The 23,208-nt window shown below is 42.5% G+C and overlaps 1 protein-coding gene across 2 annotated transcripts in view; it reads left to right on the top strand.

The window, feature by feature from the left end:
- Positions 1–22,642, top strand: part of sgcd (sarcoglycan delta) — a 163,031-nt gene extending 140,389 nt beyond the window's left edge. For both annotated transcript variants that reach the window (XM_022760871.1, XM_022760870.1), the window contains exons 6-8: positions 4,056–4,128; positions 15,049–15,172; positions 21,134–22,642. In XM_022760871.1, the coding sequence (XP_022616592.1) occupies positions 4,056–4,128; positions 15,049–15,172; positions 21,134–21,319 (383 nt within the window). In that variant the 3' untranslated portion in view covers positions 21,320–22,642. The remainder of the gene's footprint in view (positions 1–4,055; positions 4,129–15,048; positions 15,173–21,133) is intronic.
- The last annotated feature ends 566 nt before the right edge of the window (positions 22,643–23,208 follow it).

The following is a 23,208-nucleotide window of genomic DNA, read 5'->3' as shown; positions in this document are numbered from 1 at the left end:
CAGTTTTGGATCAGTTCAGCAACATATCTCTTGTCGGTAGCTTATCTATAGAAACGGTTGCTAAGATTCATTGGTACCATTTCACACATGAATCAGAAAAACACACACATGTATATATATATATATATATATATATGTGTGTGTGTGTGTGTGTGTGTGTGTGTGTGTGTGTCCAGACACAATGGCCTGCCTCATTTGAAATGAAAAGGTATTTATATAATAAAAGAAAAAAGAAATTTCTTCACTCTCACTACATCAGCTGTTTGAACTTTCTATATGGGAGATAAAAATGGTGGTATGAATAAAATAAAACGACACCGGTTTTATCCTTTTAAACTAGTGAGTTAAGGCAGAGTGACAGCCAGAAGCAAAGTAAAGAGCTTTTTGTTCTTTTTATTCCGAATGAGAGCCGGGATTTATAATGTGAGGCTTCTGTTTTATCTTCACTCACTTTACTGCAGGAGAGAGGCAGTGACATGCACCAAGGCTTCCACTTCACTTTACATCCTCGTCTCTGCTCCGGCTCGAACCGACTGAACCGTGGGTATTTAAATGTCGCCAGAGCAGAGAGTTTTTGTTTTGTTTTTTTTTCTTCCGTAACTCATCAGTTTAGTTTCACTTATCAAGAAATTAATCTTTAAAATTTAAATCCTGAAAAATAAATCAGTTGTTGCCACTTAATTAATATTTGACTGGTGAAACGACGCAGTAGATGTTTAATGATATATGATTTTTCTTGGTAATTGTTGCTGTATATTTTTGAGGAATACACACAAAGTACACGACTCTCTGTGCTGAATATCATCCTGTCACTACCAGCAGAAATCCAATAAGAGTTCAATCCATTTGGGTAAAAAAAAAGCAGAACAGAAGTGTCTCCACCTGTAGCAGTCATTAAAAGGAGAGTTATCTATCCCACATGGGCGAGACGGAGCTCCACTTTGCATAAAGATATTTTATTTCTCTGACTTTTCGACAGGTTGAGCCGTATTATGAAGAGCTCCCCGGAGGAACGAGGGCGTCGTAAATATCTCCAGACATCAGGGAAACTCAGCCATTAAACTCCTGTTTAATTGAAAAATACTCAAACACGTCAAACTTGTCCTGACGCGACCGCGTCCGTCCAGGTGGCGTCAACACAAACGACTTAAATGAGAGAAAGTTGTTTGTTTCAGTTGTTGTTCGCACTGACTTCAACAACCAGCGCTGCACTTTGTGACAGATCTCACATTGTTTGTGCAACATTTCCTTCACTTTCATCATGATTCCATGTATTTGTATTTCTTAGACTGATATTCTGATAACATCTGTAATATCTGATGCTTTTAATGCAAATATAATTGATAATCAGTCTGAATTACCACCTCAACTCCGTTTGTCCAAAGAAATATGCAAATTTAAGATCTGATATTCCTCTAAGTCCACTTACAGCAAACCTGTGAAGCTGTGTCATCCCCATTTTCATGGCGGCGTTTCTCTTTCCACTTCTCTAGCACAGGAACATGACGTTCTTAATCCTGCCGACAAAGCTCTGATTTGCTCTGTGATTTTCAGAACCTCTGAAACGGCCGGCAACGAGTCCGACGAGACGTTTTTGAATCCCCTCTGTGCTATTCATTGATCGGATGCTGATTTTGGGTGATAGAATTTTTTTCTCCGGGGCATATGTTTAATCCTGACCCTTAAACCTAAAAAGTTGGACTTGCTGAGTGTGGTGGAGGACCCTCACCTGTGTGCACACAGCTTTTCTCTCTGAATTGGGTCTAAATGCCGAAGAAATGCAGAATGTGACGAACTTCCTGTTTTCCATCAGACTTCAGTGGTGACGGAGGAAGAGGTGTTTTGATTCCCGGCAGCGCCTCGAAACGCTCTGAAAACGCACTCAGTCATGACCATTGATCTGCACCTGATGCTTTGTTGATTTGATGCACCTGAACGCTGCGGTTTACTCTGAGCCGAGCTGCCGCATCGGCATTACAGTCAATCAGAGCCTCGGGGTGCGGGCCAGCCAAGGGTTTCTTTGTTTTAAGTGTAAATCATACCTCGGGTGGTAAAGTATGTCAGGACATTTCTTTCAGCTGTTGTGATAACTGGGGTTTGGACTGAGCATCTGCAGCCAGACTGGTGGCTCTGTAAAACTGTAACGCTTATTTCACACCATGAAATAAAGTTGCATGTAGAGCTTCTGTTTTTATCCTTCACAGCTTTATTTTTTGGCCGTATCCACCGCAGGTGGGCGGAACAAATAAACACCTTTGTCGCTAATATTGGAACAAATTTATTCTCCATAGTTTGCAGACGCCTCGGATTCAGATCTTCATTGTCAGTCTCAACAAAACTGGTCGTCATTAGTCTCAGTTGAGCTTTGTGGTGACATGACATGCTAACGCGCTAATGCTAGCATTCAACACTCGATGTTAACAAGGTAATGATTAGCATTAGCATCACTGCAGCCCTCCTCCAGCTCCTCTTGTTGTGTGGTCTCTCTGTCTTGAGTCTGGTCCCTCAGCCGGTGGACTGAGATCCACCTTTTCACCCTGAAAAAGTTCTTTCGCTGTATGTCCAGGATGGTCGTCCTTGCTGAGTGATGAAAGTGAGCAGCGAAATCATCAATAAATGCCAGTGTGCCGGTTCTACTGGCAGCCACACATGCCCGAGCTGCAACAGAACCGGCACCAGGTCTGACAGATGAGGTGGTGGCTCTGGGTCACGAGTTGTTCTTTTTGTTTTCTCCACATTTTCCTCTTTCCATCATTTTGTTGGAGGTTGATTTATGTTTCATCAGTGTATTGAACTTTGTTCCACAACTCTACTGGTTTTCTCTTTGTGAACTGGAGCCTGGACTTTTCTGTTTTTGAGGTTTGTGGTGAATCTTCTGAGGTTCTGTTCTTCAAGTCTTCTCTGGATCGTAGACAAGGAAACTTGTCCACTTACGTCCTGGAGTGTGTTCTTCCACTTCTTGTCCTTTCATGAAGGGGTTTTTCTTCACCATGCAAACCATTTTCCACTCATCCACAAGACTTGCTCCCCTCCACTCAACTGTGGACTTTGGAAAACCAACAACCATCTCTCTGATCTCTCAGTCAACTCTGAGCCATGTCTGAACCCTTTAGCTCTTGAACTAGCATTGAAACGACACACAGCTGCTACTGTCCAATTACTTTTGAACCCTATAGGAGCCCTTTAAACACTATGTGCTGTATCACCCACACAGTTCTTTTTATAGTGATATAAATTCAGACTTGGTGCCTTACAGGTCTCGTTTTACAGCCTCTCTTCTGATTGGCTGACTGTTTTCTGACTGGTCGAATAAAAATATAGCGGATTTCAGGTAAAACACTCAGAGAAACCAAATCTTGGGGCGCAGCTGAGAGGAGGTGGCTGCTTCGTTGTGACATCACAAAGTTCCAGAAGTCCTGACGGCTGGTTTTAAGGCTCAGTTTCTGAATACAGGCTGTGTGCATTTCTCTGTGGACTGAGGCTTTGATACTTTCACAGTATTAATATAGAAGCTAGACCTGATCTATAATCAAAGACGACATGGACATATACCTTTATACAATATGGAACCTTTAATGTTGTGTGTATTATTTTATTTTAAACTGAAAAGCAAAAAATGACGGCCTGCATTCTATAAATAAACCTCACTTTTTCTTGACATTTTACCATTGTTGTACCATTGTTACCAACCAGTCTGTGTTTTCTCTTCACCGATTGTTGTTGCTTCTTATTTTGATGTGAAACACTGCAAACAGGCTGACATGTAACCTGTCTTCCATTAGCTGGCACAGTGAACAGCATATGTTTGAGTTTGAGCTGCCATAAAACAACATATTTTCAGTTTAAAAACAATATTCCCTCGGGGTATTTCTTCCCTATCAAATGTATGTAAGTCTGTGTTATGGTTTCGGCCAGGTGAGCCGCTGTGCACGCTCACCGGAGCCGTATGGATCGGCGGAGTCTCAGAGATTATGTCCATTGATCAGACGGGAGGGGTTTGTGGTTTCGATTGACGGCAGCTTCCATGTCTTGACGTTGTTGTTCTGTGATTTCAGGAGCCGAAGGAGCCGTTTTCAGCAAATCAGTGGAGACGCCGCATGTCAGGGCCGAGCCGTTCAAAGAGCTACGGTGAGTCAGCGTCACAGCACACGATTAATACACGGACATGTGCAGTAAATACACAGGTATGTGACAGTTCACGCAGGCTGAACTGAATGTATTTGGGTTTTTGGACTGTTGATACAATTAACAAACAAAACAATACACTTTATTTGCATGAACTTGTATTTGGGACGTTTACTGAGGATTTGTTTCCTTTCTTTAGGTGCTAACCAGTCAAACTTATTTATTACAGAGGCCCCATTGAGGTTTAATGCTGCTAAAGTAGAGGGAAAGAAACACACATTTAGAAGTGTGTGCTCTGGCTCATGCATTGTGTATCTTAAGGTGCTCCTGTTCAGAGTCACAAAATATGGAAGATGACAATGGGAATTTACACAAACAGCCACTGACTGACTGACCACTGCAGCAGAGGAGATTGTATCTAACACAGGACTCCTGGGAGAGGCAGGTGCTGATTTGAATCAGTCTTCATCATCAGCAGCAACTAAAAATAAACGCGGCCAAATGAAAAGATGCAGATAGAGTCAGTTGACAGGAGCTGCCTCTTATTTCTGACGTGACGTTCTCTGTTTCCTGAAGCCTCGTGCTTCACTATATTTTACAAATACCATCTTTCTCTTTTTCACTGACACTCAGACTTGATGAATGATACACAGAATAATATTCAGCACCAATCACAGAAAAGTCAGTGAGTCGGCAACACTGACTGGACATGGAAAAGCTCCTGTGCACCAGTCACAGTCAGGGCCGTGGCATTTCCATCCCATCGATTACACTGCGATAACCAATCCACATTTAGACTGGGGAGGACCGCCCACCTAATTAACATAAGGAAACAAAAATAATATACACAAATAAATTAACAAATAAAACTTGAAATGCATAATCACATAAATGTATAAATAAATAAAAACAGAAATACATAAATAAATGTATGGATAAATAAAAAATTATTAAATAAATGCAAAAATACACAAATAAATGTAGAAATGCATGAATAAAGAAATACAGAAGCAGCAACTTTGCCTACCAAAATGAATTTATTTAGCATTTATTTATGCTTAATTATTTATTTCAACATTTATTTATTCATATTTATCATCATATTTCGTCATTTTTTGTCCTTCATACATTTCAACACTGACTTTTTATGCATTTATTAACCATATTGTATTTGCGTGTGTGTGCGTGCGTTAGCCTTGAGGCAAACTTATTCACACTTACTCAACTTAAATGATCTTTCCATCTTTCAGTTGCATGAGAGGAAAAGAAAATAAAAAATCCGAGACCTGGTGAAGAGGCAGGATCTGAATATAAAACCTATGACGTGGTGGAAGGAGCATTTCTCCCTGGGTGATTGGCTGTAGGAGCTGAAATCAGTACTGTGTTGGATAATCTTAGAGATCAGTGGGTACATCTTTTGGCAACAGATGCATTATCCCTCCCCATCTTCCTTCTCCTCTTTATCAGTCGCTCTCCGTCTCCAAATCAACAACCAGACGCTCATCAAACATCAGAGCAGCGTATCCTGTATCAGGGGGAAATGAACAGGAGAGGCGTGAGATGAGAGAGAGAGGGAGAGAGAGGAGTAAAGGGAAGCAGAGAGAAACCAGAGCGAGGTTTGCCTGAAAAGACATCAAAGGAAATGAGGGAAAGAGATGATGTGATGAAAGAGAGGAGGAGGTGAGGAGGAAGTGATCTGTTCAGCCAGATTTTGGATGAGACAATGACAATTTGGAGCATCGTAAAGATGGACGGCAGCGAGGTGGTTCTACACATTTCTATGGATGTTTTGATGTGAAAACAGATTATGCTTCAGTTCAAACAAGTTTATTTTCAGTTCAACAAATTCTTATACATTCAGTTTCACCGAGTTGAAACGAGCCAAAACAAAAAAAAAAAGAAAAAAAAAGGGGGGGGATGAAGGAGAAATGCATGAATCAGACGTCAGCCACGTTCGTTTGGAAAATGTAAACAAAGTCTGCGCAGCATGGAGCTTCTGCTGCGAGAGCAAAAACAAAAGACGGCGTTGTGTAAAGTCGGGTAAAGTAGCGTGGGATCATGGGAGTTGTCGTCTTCACCGCCATCAGCTTCTCCCAGTTTGGATTCCTTCAGTGTCAGTGGTTCAGGAGGTTTTTACCTGCAGCTGAATTATCCTCAGAGGTTTCCTCCTCTCCACAACAAACACACCAGGGGATTAAAACCAGTAGAAACAGTGGCACAGTTACTGTCTGATTCACTCTCAAAGCTGAAGGCAGAGTAACGTCTAAACTTTATTTTACTGTCAGTTGATTCTAACTACAAGGAGGCGTGTTTGGGCTAAAACTAATTTGTTGTTAAAATAACATTTGTTTTCTCACTGAGGCAGTAAATTAAAGTCACAGCCTTTTGAGCCTGTAAGTGTTTGACAGTCAAAATATTTTGGGTGTACTGTCTCTTTAAGGCGGCCAGGTGTCACAGGTTATCAGCTCTCTCACAGGCATCATCAGTCAAATTCAACAACACAGACTCACTGTGTGTCCCTCAAGTCCTCTGTGTGTGTGTGTGTGTGTGTGTGTGTGTGTGTGTGTGTGTGTGTGTGTGTGTGTGTGTGTGTGTGTGTGTGTGTGTGTGTGTGATGTCTCCTCGGTGTAAACGTCTTGTTTATCATCTTTCTCCCGTCTGTGATGTCAGATGTGATGACAGTCAATCAGAGAGAGAGAGTGAGTGAGTGAGCTCCGTGGTGACAGAGGAGAGAGGAAGAGATGTTTATGACGGGACAGAGAATGAGAGGAAGAAGAAAAGAGGGACGGGGAGAGAGAGCAACAGTGTGACAGTGAAGGAGTGAGAGAGAGAGAGACTGAGAGAGAGAGACTGAGACGACACAAAGTCATAATCTTATTTATTGTGATTTAAATGTTGAACCACTTTATTTTTTAGAAATATTTAGAAACCATGCACACAGGTGTTGTCACTTATTGGATCCCAGGACTGAGTGGGCGTGTACAGACTGTGATTGATTGACATCTCCCTCACCTTCCTGTTGTACCTGTTAAGTTTGGTAACCTCATGTAATTCCCAGCACAGATCCGCCCCCACCTTCCACCCCACCTGAACGACTGGAATCACCTGTGAGGTGTGCAGGGTCCAGCTGGTGACGAGCGCAGTGTTTCATTGTTTGATTTTTTCATTTTAATATTGATGTTTCTTGGACCAGGAAGTTGTGGGTTGTTATTATAGAGCCACAAAGTCTGCGTAGGTCATGCAATCGGGGCGGATTTGTTGCCCTAACCTTTAACGAAGTGGTAATTATAACCCAAACCAACATGTTTTTCTAACCTCTACTCCTTATTTCACTCAAAGTCCTCGACCGTGTGATTGTCTGAAAATGAAACAAATTTCTGTGAGAGCCACCATCAAAATTCATACTTTGTTCATGTAAAATGTTCAAGCTCTGTCCTTAAAAACCAGCAGCACCACAGCTAAAGACCCGGTCCAGCCGACTATCACGTAGAAACCAGACCTAAATGTTCATTAGAACATTTCTACACACCTGCAGTGACTCTTTTGTGACACAGTACAATGACATTCTTTGATCTGAATTGAAAGAAAAGCATGGAGGGTGGGTGGGGGGAGGGGTAGAAAAACTGTGAAGTGAAAATAAGAAAATCTAGAAAGAGTTGACAAAAGTACAGAGTGAAGATTAAATAAGAGAGAGGGAGGAAAAAGAGACGTGAGCGAGAATGAAAAGGCTTAAAAGGAGAAAGTGTAAGAGACTGGCAAAACAGAAAAAAGAAACAGAACACCGAAGCAAAAAATGAAAGAAAAGCTCGTATTTGTTAGAGAGAGAATGAGATGGTGAAAGAAAAAAAAAAAGAGATAAGAGATGATATGAAGAAAGTAAAAGAGCTTTTCCCGACGAAAGAAACGCTGCAGAGACGAGTGTGACGGGAATTAGGGGCTGGACAGAGAAGGACTTTGATGACAAATATCTAATAACAGTATTTCAGTGGCATGAGCACTGAGACGAACTGCGATTCATCAATCACTGCTGCTTGCCTTTCAAGATCATCGTTTCAAACAATAAGAAAAAAAGTGACAAAAGTCCCATCAGTGAGGCGCAGATCATTTCTGCCCCCTCCCCCATCATCATGTGATTGTCCTTATAATTTGACAGTCACAGTCCACGGCGATGTGTTTTCTTCTCTTCTTCTTCCCCTGTGTTTATGCATCTTTGGTGACAACCGGCCAATTGAGAATGAAATATGGCCCAAACTATCCAATTATGTCAGAAAAAGAGGGAGCGAGCTCGTTGGAGCATGGCTAAAATCTAATCTTACTCTAATCTCTCCCAACCCCTTGGCAGGTAGCAATCGAGGATTCAGATCCTATTCTGGATATCATATTAACCCCCCCTCCCCACACACACACACACACACACACACACACACACACACACACACACACACACTCACATCCCACCCAGAGCTGTCAGTTATTATCGAAACCGTAACCGTCAAATCCATCTGTGCTGCGGTAATGACTTGTCAACAGGATGTGTCCTTGCATCAGACAAACGCCTTTGTGAAAGGAAAATGGCAGCGTAGGTGAATTTGATAGCACACCGTGATTTATGTCCTGACCAATTCACAGCACAGATAAAAGAAATATATATGAAACAATAAGAAGGAAGGTAAATGTGTGAAGAGAGGGGAAAGAAAAGCAATGGAAACAGCTGCGAGAAGAATTGTGAGGTTTATTTTTTTCCTTAAGGTGAGATGAGATGTGAAGCGTCTCAACTTCCTGCAGAAGCTGAAACTTTTCACATCGGGAAAAGTTTGAGTCACATTAGATTCAGAAACTCAATCCGGCGAGGTTTGTCCCTCCACTCGCCCTGTATGGACAGTTTTTAGCGCTCTGCGGTCTTTGAACGTCGTGGTGCTGAGACTGAAACTGCGCTGACAGATGGACACACACAGCAGGAGACTGAAATCAATATCGTCCAACCACAAACTGTTGACAAAATGTTGACAACACATCATCACAGTGCTGCGAACAGTCAGACAGAGACTGTTCCAGAAACTGTTCTGGTCTAGTTCCACTTCTTTTTCTCTGCATGTTGATATCAAGGACAGATTAGTTGTTGTTGTAGTAATAGTACCCCTTCATATTCTTATACTATATTCTCAAGGAACCATGAAACATCGATCTAGAAGGATGTTTATTAATGTGTGTTAAAGGAGCTATTTGAATATTTTGCTGTTGCTACATAGCTATATCTTTCAGTAACTGCTTTGACTGTTTCTCTGTTTAACACTTTTACTTGATGATTTACAATAAGCAAACAAAAACAAAACAAATTTCATAATGTGTGAAACGTCATTTAAAAGTCCAACCACCCAAAAATTAAAAAGTAAAAAAAAAAAAAAACACCACAAAAAATGTGATAATGAAAAACAAATTATTGGAGGTCATAATTTTAATTTGTTCACTACTTTAATTTCAAAATGAGATAGCCTCGCAATCATATTAGCACGTCGCTAGCATTTAGCTCAAAGCACCACTGTGCCAGTAAAGCCTCACAGAGCTTCGAGCAGCTCTAGACCTTCAGTATCACCTCAAAGCCAAGTATCAAGGGTTGCTATGACGATTCTTTGACGGCCGCAGAGGAGATTTGTAATCATTCGAGGAGCGGCCATGACACGGCAAACCCACCTGACCACTGTGGTCTGAATAGACATCAGAGATTCAGTGGACATTACCTTCAGCTTTCTTTTCTTCTCTTTATCCGTTTCTGTCCTTCCTCTTGTCACTTCCTCCCTTCTCTGTCTCTGCTCCTTTTTCAACTCTCGCCGTCTCCAATCTCCTCTCCCACCTCCCTCGCATCTGCTCTCCTCTCATCTTCTTGTCATCTTCTTCAGCTTCACCTTGCCCTCACCTCCCCTTCACCCACCTCCTCTTTTTCTTGCCTCATTTACTTTGATCTTCCCTTTTTTTTCCTGTCCCTACTTCACCTCTCCTTCTCACTGTTCTTTCTCATCTTTCTTTTTTGCTCTCCTCACATGTTGTCCTCCTGTCCTGTTTATTTTTCCTTTTGGTCACTTCTTTCATAATTATCTCTGATGCTAATCTTCACTCTGATCTCTGATTATGCAATATACAAAAACAGGAATTCAGGCCCTGAAAACCACCACATTCCTGATAAAAAAATAAAATAAAAGGCAGCATATTACATCACTACAAAAAGAGATCACTAAAGGTGGACTGAGCACCTCTGAGCATTATCACGACGAGAAAGAAAAAGCGAGAAAGAACCACCGAGCACACAATGAACAGGTTGCAAATTAAGATACCATCTCTGCGCCCTTTCTTTTCATCCTCTTCCTCCCCTTTCCTTTCTGTCCCCTCTAATGTCACAGTCACTTTTCTCTTTTTCCTCCACTCTACCCTTGTCATCCTCCACACCTTCATCTTACACCTATCTCAGTAATTGAGAGGATGGTCTGTTCCCCAGCAGAAATGTCCAGGGCGTCCGCTGGGACGTTCACAAAGCCCCGCGAAGCAATCAGCTTCACTCGTATCGGCCGAGATTGCCATTTAACCTATGATTTGCTGCGTGGCACGACGGGAGCCCATTTCAACTCTCCATAGCTTATATATTTATAATGCCAAACTGCTCTGACCACTGTGTTCACACGGTGCGAAAAATGGTGGCAAATGATTTAAAGGAGCCGTCCAAGGACAAAGGAGTCACATGCAGAGGAAAGGGAAAGTACGAAAGCTGCCCACGCGCTTCAGACAGCAAGTTTACTATTTCTGTCGTGTCAAAAACCTCCAATCATTTCCGTTATTATCTGAAGGCGGCCGATATGAGGAGGAAGCGTGAAAAGTTATTAACCTTTGATCCCAGTTGTAGATATGAAGCGCTGCCAACAAAAGAGAAAGGATAAGAGGATGTACAACAGTGGAATAGAAAACAAGAAAGAGAACAAGATGGAACTTTATTGATCGCTATGGGGAAATGAGGTTGTGGCGGCCATAAAAGTAATAGGTGACAACGGACGAAACAAAAATAGACGATGGAATATGATAATAAAACAGGCAGACATAAAGTGGAATTACTTAAATATATTACAACAACAGTAATGAGTAAGATTACTTCATCCCATGCATTCTTCACTTTTAAATTTCGGCGACAGTTTCTTTGTTAAAGCTAGATTTTCATGAAATATGAAAAACTGTTTATATTAGAATAAGATAGAAATAAAAGAAAAACAAATATTGAAAAAATGAGACGAAATTGGAAGGGAAAGGAAAGGAAATGAGGAAAGATGAGAGGAAATGAAAGTAATATAACCACGGAGAGAAATATTTCATTGCTTGAGTCCCTGAGGAGAAGTGAGGATGAAAGAGGTGGGAGGCCTTAAGGAGGACTGATGCAGATGTGAGTTGTTTTATTTCCCATCCACAAACACTGGAAACCTCTGAGTTCCTGTCTATATTGGAGAAAATTCTTCTCCTTTGTCCCCACCCATGTTATTTCTTTGTAGGGGTGAAGAACCTAGAGCCACCAAATTTGATCACAGGACAAATATCAGTTGTAATTGTATCCTGTCATTTTCTTCATAACCCTTTGACCTAAAACCATAAAATTTTGGTCCTGTTGTTCTAGGAGTCCTCTCAAAGTTTCAAGGTGTTATTCCACTCCTTAGGGATTTTGGGTGCTTGAAGGTCGCTTTTACCAGCCTTCAGTCAAATACATTTCATTGTGTTGAACCGACTCCATTTCCTTCCTTTGGCGTACTTGAAGTGGATCTAGAAGCACCAACTCCGGTCCTGAGGAAACCGTTCTTTTAGCCAACAAATTTTACAGGTTTCTATCCCTCTTCGAAGGGTCAAAGCATATCTGACAGATGAACCATAGTTACGTTCGATTGTTAGGCAACCTTTAGTGGTAGTGTAAGACAGCATCAGTCTATTCAGCAAATGCCCCAAAAGGACATATGTTTATGTTCAAGTGACAAAACTCTCTAATGGTCGTGATAATCATGTTGGGATGTGTCTGGGCCAAGTCACAGAAAGAGTTCAAGGCACTACAATCACTAAATCTGACATATTAATCATTTCAATGTGCATCCAAGAAAAGTTGAATTGAGGGCAACTGGACTTGGTTATAGATACTTGAAGACCTTTCACCTCTCATCCAAGATGCTTCTTCAGAAGAAGCCGTAAAGTATCTACAACCAATGAGGAAGCTTCTTGGATGAGAGGTGAAACACCTTCAAGTATCTACTACCAATGAAGAAGAAATGTTTTCCAGTATCTACAATTAAGTCCAGTTGCTCATGATTCAACTTTTCTTGGATAACCATGACAGACATTTCCATGTTATACTTCCATCCCAGTATAAAGACCTGGTGACATCAGAAAGTGACACTGCCACTAAAGTTGATGAGGATGTACAGGAGGTCAAGGCAATGCAGAAAATTGGATTATTGGATGCTTTAAGATGCCCCCCCCCCCCATACTCCACCATCCCCTTCCACTCAAAACCACAATGAGAGAGGAGGCGAGAGATGTACGAGCAGTGGGGAGGTTGTTGTTCTCTGGCCATCAAATTCAGAGTCAGACTTTCAGTATTCCCCCCACAACGTCCACAGGATCAATTTTTACTCCCTTGTTTTGCAAAGTGTAAGATTAAAGTCTCATCTGTGCTCACTTAATGTCCAGATACAAGAGTTTTAAATTGCACTGGCTCTAATCTGCTTTTATTTGCCCTCTGGGGGCATCAGTTAGCAAGAATACTAATAGATAGTGTCAGCACTGTTGATGGAGGTTGAAACACAGAAACTAAAACTGGCTCATGCAGTTAATAATTGGTCTGATGTGTTTAGAGGGAAAGATGCTTGAAAATCTGACTGTTGCAAATTAATCCAGTTTAATTGTGCACTTGTTTTAAATTGTCTTATAAAGACTGAACACAGTGTTGAAAATCAAACAACCACAATGACGAGGCTTTAGATAGCTTAATATATATTTAATTTATCAGTGTATTACAAACACTGTAATTAATACATGTTGTGGCTTAACCCTCTGTGAGCAAAGAGCAAAGGTTTAATGCGTAAGAGATTAAAGTTTTAATTTGGAAATTTGCTCTCTCGTAATCAGTGGACGCTTTTTGTCTCTGTCTGCCATTTCCTCCCTCCTGTCCTTTATACTGCTCAAGCAGCTTATCCTTAACAACAACCTACAATGTTGTTCAAACTGATTCGCTGTCAATCCAACTCTCACCGGGCCCTTTGAAAGAAAAGCTGTAGGGATCGGCCACTGAAGGTTCACAACGAACTTTACTGTATAGGGGGTTTAAAACTCAAATGACCTGGGTGCCAGTAGTCAGGTTGTTTTCTCCCAGGAGCGCCGTTAAAACACTGAGATTTTTTAAAACTATAAACACTCTGACAGTGTCCAGCTGGTCTTTCCCTCCCCCCTTAGTGATGCCGCTTGAGACTGTTATCCTTGAGAACCGCAGCTTCCTTCATGAAGCCTGTCTCTGCTCCAACTCAACATTTTGTGGTCAGCTGCACTAAATTTACTCTAAGTGCTGTTTGATCAGAGCTAAAGTGTTGATATAAAATGAGAAATTATTACGTCGTATCGTATCATTATCCAAGAGACTCTTGTGTTTCTGTGTGTGAGGAAGAAAATTGTGGAATGGGGAATTTATAGCAAGGGGCATTTGTGTCCGTCCTTTAACTTTTCAACAACAAGGGACATCTCAACCTGTTATTGTAGGTAATCCATCTATGGCAAACACACACACAAAAAAACCCGCACAGAGATGCCTCCGCTGTTTAATTTGTGTATCAACTTTCTAGCTTGAGATAAGAGATCAGTAGATAGGGCATTCATACACGTACATCGACCCAGAGCACAAGAGCTGATGATATCTGTGCATATAAACAGGACCTTTAATAGCTGCTGCTCATTCAGAACAAAAGCTCACAGTCCTCCAGCTGAATACACTGTGTGTGTGATATCAATGAAAACCCTGCGGAGAAAATATCACGTATTTTATGCACAACCGCCGTGGTGACAGGAAGACAGGAAGTCTACAGAGACCTCCTCCGCAAGTCTGGATCCAGTGAAGCATTCTGACACCTTTGCTGCTTCCTGTTAAGATCGGCTTGTGGCTCTGAGTGGTTTTGTCAAGATGTGAAGAGGAGTGGGCTGATTTTTAATCCTCACACTGAAATTTGTAAGCAGCCTCAGCACACAGGTGGGCCGCAGTGTTCAAATGTCAGATCCACTCAGTTTACACTCCAGTCCTGGTGGTGGCCCTTGAAATGTGGGTGTGCTTCCATCTTTGTGAGGACCAATTTGGGTTTTAAATGTTGAGGTTGGGTTGGGGGCACTTTGTCTGCCCTGTTAATTATCATCCAATAAAAGAATTGCAAAATATATTTATCAGGTATTTCTGTTGAGGTGATCAGCAATCATGGGTGTACCGGAAACCAACCTGTTGACGGAAACTTTACAGAACTGTGTCTGTTACCGTACTTAAATGTTGGTGAAAAACAACCGTGGAGCTGGTTCTCGTTATCTGAAGTGTTCATACTGTTACTGGTGAAAGTGATAAATATCTCTGCTGTGGTTTATACGCTGTCAAGATGACCGATTTCTAAAACATGCTAGTAAACAGAAAGCTTCAGACTCGTGACTTTAATTTGACGATCTTGTTAGATTTTAATTAGACTGTCTGACATAAATCAAATCAAAATAAAAAGCGTTTCTACTGAGGATCATTATAAAGAAACGGGTGGGCGGGTGTATTCACAGCTTAAACTTCTATCTTATATTGTTTCCTATCTTTTGGTTTTAACAATCTGCCCTCTCACTCATCCAAACATCGATCACTAACAGAGCTGCTCCGCCTGTGTCTGTTCCCAGGCTGGAGTCTCCCACTCGCTCCCTGCTGATGGAGGCTCCTAAAGGCATCCAGATCCTGGCCGAGGCCGGAGACATCCAGGCCATCTGCAGGAACGAGCTGCGACTGGAGTCCAAAGACGGAGAGGTGCGTGAGCCAACAGCACAAATGCACATACTGTTAATTCTGGTGTCTGGTCCAACTTGGGTCTTAATAATAACATTGTACTGCCTGAAAACTGCTGAATTCTGGCAAAGCTAAGAAAGTTGTCTCATGGGTGAAGAGACATGAACAGTCCGATCAATCAGACAGATGACAAACCAGATGGTGGGCAAATGTATGTGAAAGAGAAAATAAATAAAAGTGCTAAAATTATTAACAAAGGCATCACAGTTTACCGCCTGCATCCTGCTTCAGATCTGAGCTGCCTTACTGCTATATACACAATTGTGCGTGCACAGTTTTGCTGTGCAATGTGGGATTTTGAGGAGCGCTCTCCTTCATCTAAAGTTGATGAGATAATCTGGAAAAACTGTTGGTTCGACTGTTTTTCTTGCCACGTTGGACCTCACTGTTCCCAGATCGCAGTAATTAAAATTCACAATTCAAAATTCATTGTGCTGTTATCACAACTGCAATAAAAATAAAATCCAGCACTAATAAACTGCAAAAACTGACACGTCAAAAAATGTAACTGCCCTTTAATTAGCAAGGATATAAAAATGATAAAAAATAATGCAAAGGATTGAAGAACCATTCATCAACTACATTCACTTTGAACTCTCAATCAAGAAGAAATAGATTTGATGTTTAACAAATTGACTTATCTTATTTTGAAATAAAGTTTGACATTTCAAAATAAGACAATTGGAGTGCACTTAAGAAGCGCTCTTCTAGTCTCAAGGGCTTTAAAACTGAAGCCACATTCACCCATTCATTCATACAGTGTTTTCCTACACATATAGGGCTTCTCTAACATTCACACACCGATGATGCACTGACTAGAGGAGCCGGGAATCGAACCACCGTCCTTCCGATAAGTTGACGACATGCTCCGCCTCCTGACGTGTTATAGCAGGAAAAGCACATTGTTTCTTACTCCGACAGGTCGAACTGTGTGCTGTCTCATCACTTACTTACAGAACAGTAACATTTTGAAGGATGTAATCATCTTTTTAAATGATAGCTAATTAACACCACCAGTCTTAGAGCTTAAATACAGTCTACATTGTGTTTAAATCAAACCCTTCATTAAGTTGTTTATTTGAGTGGTGACGAGCTAAAACATCCTGTTTCATTCAAGAAAAACAAACGAGCTTCAGAAATTATTTCCTGTGTTAAATTCAGTCCTGTTCCTTCAGACGAGCTTCCTGCCCGAAGATGAAAACCTCCCACTCTGAAATGAACTTTTCTTGTCTTTGGGCCATAATGGCTGATGGGGGCGCCTCCATCTTAATTCAGTGTTTGTCCTGTCCAGACTTATTTTTAGCAAACAACAGTCCAGACAATAGTTAGCTCCCTCAGCCAACACGGACAAGCATTTTGCTATTGGCTGGTGGCAATTTCCCACATACTGGCCGTCCACCAGAGTCTGTTATAGCCTCTCAGAAGTTGATTGTTTTCCTCTTTCACATGCTTTCTTTAACAACTCTGCCATCCATCTTTTCCTTCCTCCCAGTTTCCCGTCCTTTCCTTTCTCCATCCTCCTCCTTCCTCTGACCTCTTTCTGTCTTCAACTTTGCTTATTTACCATCTTTTTTTTCTCTTTTTCTCCCCATTTGCTCATCCACTCCTCATCCTCACGCTGCCTCTTTTTCCATCTTTCATCCCTTCCTCCCTGCTCCTAAATTCCTCCAACCATCCCCTGATTCGTTACACACATCAGTCCTCGCATTCATCACGGTCGGCTGCGCTGATAAAAGGATTTCCCTCCTTAGGTTGCACCAGTCGTGTCATGTCAGATCTGTTAAAATCAACGGAGGATTAGGGAGAAGAAAGTGTTTAAAAGTTTCCCACAAAAACAGTTTCATACATTAAGACAGGCTGCTGATATGAGATGGGTGACGAGAGAGAGAGAGAGAGAGAGAGAGAGAGGCTGTTTCAGGAAGGTGCCCTTGGATTCAGTTTAGTCCAATTAAAAGTAACCACAGTAGTGGTCTGAAGCCACGCCTGCATCACATCCTCTTGCAGTTTTCACGGGTGTGTGGTCGAAAATGAGGCTGTTGAACTCACGATGGTCAATTCATATAATTAGAATCACGGTCTCACACTCCATTAGTGTTGCAAATGTCCATTTGTCAAACCTCTGTCTTACACACACACACACACACACACACTCTGCATTGCAACTGCAATTACAGAAAGGTTTTGGTCATTAGACGCCCACAAACCACACAAGGCCGATACAGAAATAGACTCATCCACACTAGACGGTGAAACAGTGTGGATTCCTGAAGCCGCTCAGTCACGTAACTTCACCCGCTCTAACAATCGAACAACAGCAGGAAAGTGAATTTTGAGAGAGAACAATGCACCAAGCGAAGGCTGTGTTTGTGTCACGCTCGGCTGCACTGATAAACGGATTTCCCTCCTTAGGTTGCACCACTTCAATGCAAAAAAAAAAAAAAGATTCTAGCAATTATATTAGAGGGGGGCCCGAACACACTGGGTGTGTAAAATCTTGCTGGTTTGCCAAAGAAAAGGAGGAGGAGTTTTCATCTGCCACAGGAAGCTTTCAGGTTACATTATGGACAGCTGCCACGGGACTGGTTGCACACTGAACGGTCGCTGACGAAGGTGAAACTGATGAACTTTATGGATGGTCCTCCCATGATCGCCAAAGCTTCAGCCCTTCTGACCAGCCGGTACCTGTCTGCTTCAGGAGAGCCCCGAGCCCGGCCAGGCCGAAAACGACCTCCTTCGTCAGCTTGACAGCTTCCCTCACCACCAGCGGGTTCACGGGTTGCTACCACCACAGGTACAGATGACCCTCCAACCACAGCTGCTGACAGCCACGTCCACATGGAGGCTTCTCAGATCCCATGTCCCCAACCTTCCCCTGACGGACAGGGGCCCTCAGCCAGACATTCCCAGTTCACCATCACTACACATTTAGGTTTACTGGGCCGCCTCCCTCGCCATCTGATCACCAGGGATCAGCACACCCAGGTCCCTGACCGCACCTGCCGCCCAGCTTACAATGCACCTCAACCTGATTGCCTACCCCAGCGAGTGGTGAGCCCACAGTGTGGTGGCTCCATGTAATTTCATTGGGCTTTGCCTTTCCCTCAGGTAAGCTCCCCTCCCTGGTCTGGCTCCAGAAAGGTGTCCAGATTTCCCTAATCTGGGCAAGGTGACACAGTCCTGAAGTTTGCCTTTCATCTGATTTTTAGTTCCCCTGGGACCAATTAGAGAGACTCTACCACGGGGCTTACACAGCTCCCAGGATCACTGAGACACACAAACCCCTCCGCCACATGAAGGTGGCGAGTCCCAGAGGAGTATTTGCATCACCACCTGCGTAAAAACTGAAATCAATGAGTTTTACCTTTACCTGCCAAAGGCATGTGTACTTTTGTCCTTCACACTCACACACTCGCTCTCTCCGCTCTCCACACACGAAGATCATCCGCCCACACGCTCTCTTACACACAGGTCCTCTCAGTGTTTCACATGGTCCACCCCTCGTGGTGAAAGATTTGTTCAACAGCAGCTGTCTGAGGAACTCAGCTGAGACTCTGCTTTAAAAGTGTTCCAGGTCATTTGATGGCGATGCCTCCCCAAGGCGCCCGGTAATGGCTCCTTTACCTTTTTTATAGCTGGAGAGCTCCTCCTCCCCTCGGCCAATGAAACACCAGCTCCGTATGAGCCCCGGGAGGCCGGGAGGGAGGAGTGGAGGGGAGGGCAGAGAGATGGGATTCATGCAGCAGTGGTTTGTGTCTGTGCACAGGTAGAAAGTCAGTTTGTTCCAATCAGTGTGAGGTTGAGGGGAGTGAAATCAGTGGATGAGTGGCTGTGTGTGGGTGTCTTTTTCTCAGGGTGGCTGAAGGAATCGCCTGGAGTTTTACTTTCTTTTTATTGCTCAGGAGTCAAGAGGAAAGACCTGGGAATCAGCAGAGAGTGAACTATTTTCTGCTTAGCTGGACAGGGTTTTTCTTTGTTGTCTGTCATTCTGTTTTTCTGTCTGTCAGCAGAGTATCTCAAAACATCGTAAATTAATTTCTAAGGATCTTTGGGGTCAAACGAAGCACCTGGCTGGAAAGGCGTACAATTTCTCACCGCATTGAGGTGACGCAATCGTAACTTGTGCAGAGATTAACTGTTAATTCATACTGATATCAATAACAGGAAAACTGCCTCGAAGATTTTGAATTACAATTTGAATATAGGTGTATTTCATATGTAATCTCTTTTACAGTCATGATCGTGAATGTTTGTTTGACGCTTGAACGGTGGAAGTGTGTAACTGTTACATACGACTTAACAAGAACTTGACTTCGAGTTATCCATTCAGCAAAAGTCATCTGAACATAGTTACAGTGATGATCTAGACTCTGGAGAGCCCCTGGCAAAGAAGCCCATCGAAGAAACCAATAGATGACATCAACGCAAACCTTTCTTACATCCGGACCAATTTGCCGTCGGTACTACAGATCTCGCTTTATATGCAAGTGACAATGTGCAGCGGTTAGGAGCCACAGGTGCCATTTCTGTGAGTCCGATTTTGTGAGGTCTAAGTCTTGGAAAGAGAAATAAAAGCGAAGTTTAGAAAAGCAGGTGAAGAGATTTGATTTGAGAGCAATTACAGCGAAGAGACGACAAGAGGAAAGGAAGGAAAAGATGGTTTTTATCCTATAACGAGTGATTCCTCTGGTCTGAATGAAAAGCAAGAATCATGAATATATGGAGGTCGAATACACCGTACGGTACGAGGACAGGTAGAGGCAGGACGCTCAGAAGTTTGTTGAGGAGTGACTTGGGTGATTTTAGGGAGATTAAAGACGAGTTAAGCCGCAGCTGGTTCTCTGCCAGATGTTACACATCCAGACTATGGACAGAAGAGTCCCGTCCAGCTGGTCTCAGTCCAAACATCTTAATGCAGATCAACTGTAACTCTACTTAACTTAGAAGTGTCCTTTAAACAGTCTTAGCACAGAGTTATGAAAGCCTGAACCTTCACAGTGCAGTCTTAAGAATCCAGTTTACTGTTCAGGAATTAGCTCATATTTGTAATCTGACTGCTCATTAGCCGAGTTAGCTTAGTGCAAATTAAACTGCAGTGTCTTGTTTTTTTCTATGTTAAAGGAGCTATTTATAAGTTTTGCTATTGCTACATAGCTAACTTTAGCATTAGCAGCTGTTTACTTACCAGTTCTAGAAGAAACGTTGCGAGTTCAACATCAAACTTCCTTCCTTTACTCACCAGCAGCTGTTTCCAGTGTTAACTCCTGTCTCTATCATGCCTTCTGCTGACGTTAGCACGCTAACCAGCTAGCCCCGGCGCGTCTCATCACTTTCGGATAGCGACTCGCTGTAGCCTCCAGTCTGCCCTGAAAACGTGGCGCTGCTCAGAGGACGTATTATAACCTCTTATATTATAAAGACAACGATGGCTGAAGCTCTTGTCAAGCGACTATCACCACAATCTGCTCCCAGCAAGAAACCACGTACAGATATGTGTATGCACCTGCTGCTTGTACGTTGAGGGTCTTTGTTTAACAACTCAGACTGATGTCAAAACATACAAGAAACTCCACATCTCTCTGATATTTCCCTCCAGTTTCTCTCCTTTTTCCTCTCGTCTCTGCATATTCATGGAGCAGAGTTGTAGCTTTAGGATAAGCACAAACTTATCCAACTTGCACAGTCGTGTCTTCCTCAATTTCTTAGAGCAACTTCGCACCCACTCATGTCTGCACTCATTTCGTATGTAAGATCTACCGACACTCTAAGAAAGCAAGAAAAAATATTTACAAAAACACTAAATCATCCTCAAACTAGAATCCCAGATTTCCAAAACTTTCTGTTCTTCATCATTCGTTTTCTTCCAACTGTCTATGTCTGCCCATTTTTTTCCACTCTAACCGGTTTTCTCTCCCTCCACCTCAGATCTCTCTGGACGCTCGGAGGATTCGCCTGATGCGGCTGCCGGAGGGGAAGGCCTCCACCAGCTCCTCGTCCTCCGGGACCAGGCAGACTGTCTACGAGGTTTGCGTTTGCCCCAACGGGAGGCTTTTCCTGTCCCAGGCCGGCACCGGATCCACCTGCCAGATCAGCAACAATGTCTGCCTCTAGGACTGATGCATACAAACACGAATCAACACAGAGATACCCCGAAGGAAAGACAGGCAAAAAATAAATAAATAAATAACAGACAGATGTACACACATCGCCTGCCTCTAGGACTGATTCAGAGCAAACACAGACACATACAAAGACTGCCAGAGCTGATGGATAAACAATCACAGATACTGTGTATACAGATACACTGACGCACACACTTCACGATCACAGGCAACACTCTGACTGATATTTAGGCTCAACCGATATGTTTTAAAGGACCAGTACGGAAACATTTTGAACCGAAGCTGACGACAGCTGATATTTTGTGCCAATATTTCAATGCTAAACATATTTTTTCCCTTAATTTTATATGAGGAGAAGCCTTTGAAAACAGCATTTAGAGCATCACGGGACACGAAAACTCTCCCCTGAGTCTCCTACATCTAAGCTCTTTATACACACAGTACACTAGAACATATTAGGCTTTTAAATTGAAATACGTGAATGAAAGAAAACAAATGTGTTGCATTTTAACACCTTTTTAATACAACTGAATACATGACGCTGAATGGAAACACTAATATTTAATAACAGGAGAGTATTGGTGATATATCGGTCTGACCCTAACAGTCATACAAATGCACACACTGGCTTACAGACATGCATATACACAGTATAGCTATTTTAACATGTGAACATGGTGTGCACACACACACACACACACGCACATGCACAGGCACGCACACACACACACACTCACATACTTTTTTGCTCCTGGTAGAAACTGAAAGGAAAATCTCCAGAGATTTTACTAGAAGAGACACTGATCTGTTCCCTTTCTCCCTCAAGAGCATTTCAGTACCAGAATCACTAGGGTGATCACCCATGGCAACCACGGCCCTCCCCAACCCACTCCTCCTCCTCCCTTCTGTTCTTCTTCTCCTTTTTCCTCACCTTCTCTTCTCCCTCCTCCAACGCTGAACCACAGCTGAGATAATTCAAGGATTTTTACTCCCCCTGTTTTCTGTTTTAAAGCCCAGTAGGCAAACTACATGCACCTAATGACTGCTGCTCCCAATGTGAATCCGATCAGGATGCTATAATAAGCATAAGAACTTGGATACTGTCTAAGTCATTGCATTTCAGTGGAAAACACACACGAGATCCAGATGTGCTACTGTATATGTGGGTTTGCATTAAGTGCCGTTAGTATGCCTATGTGACAGTGTTTTGTTTGTTTTTCGATGCTAATGTGGGAAAATTTCCAAGTAAAGGTTTCGGTTATTAGGCTAAAATATGATGATGCCATGGTCACATCATATCGCATTTACCCCAACCCTGATTATTCAAATTAGCCCCCCCCCCCTCTCCCCAGTGTTATAGTGACAGTTTGTTGGTGGGTATTATTTGATTTCACAGTGACAACAAATGACCTCACCGTGTTGGATGTGGACGTCCAAACATGTTAATCAATTGATCACTCTGTCGGTGAAGTCCCACTGTCAGAGAACTGTGGCCCATGTCAAACCTCGCAGGCTAACGGTTAGCTTTCTCGGTAACAGACTTTGTTTAAATTATCAAAAGGCAGTGGCAGTGGGTCCTCACTCCTGTGCTTATTGTGATATGACATGAACATGGCACCAGTGCCTCAACACACTGGCCTGTTTAGGGAAAAAAGATCTGATGTGAACCGATGACTTTAAATTCAGTGGGTAGTTGATTTAATGTTCTGTTTTGCCTGCATAAATGTTTCCTCCTGGCAAAACAGCATCACCCTCCTCCGTCCTGACAATGAAGAAAACTGGAAAAAAAAAACTAAAAAAAAAAACTAAATGTCCCATGTGAGCTGCTCCAACCTCGGTGGTGGTCACCCTACTTGTTTCTTGCACTGGGACATTTTT

The sequence above is a fragment of the Seriola dumerili genome, unplaced genomic scaffold, assembly GCF_002260705.1.
Source record: "Seriola dumerili isolate Sdu_G_001 unplaced genomic scaffold, Sdu_1.0 BDQW01000367.1, whole genome shotgun sequence".
NCBI lineage: Eukaryota > Metazoa > Chordata > Actinopteri > Carangiformes > Carangidae > Seriola > Seriola dumerili.
The sequence above is the reverse complement of the archived record's forward strand: the minus strand, read 5'-3'. Positions and strand labels throughout refer to the sequence as shown.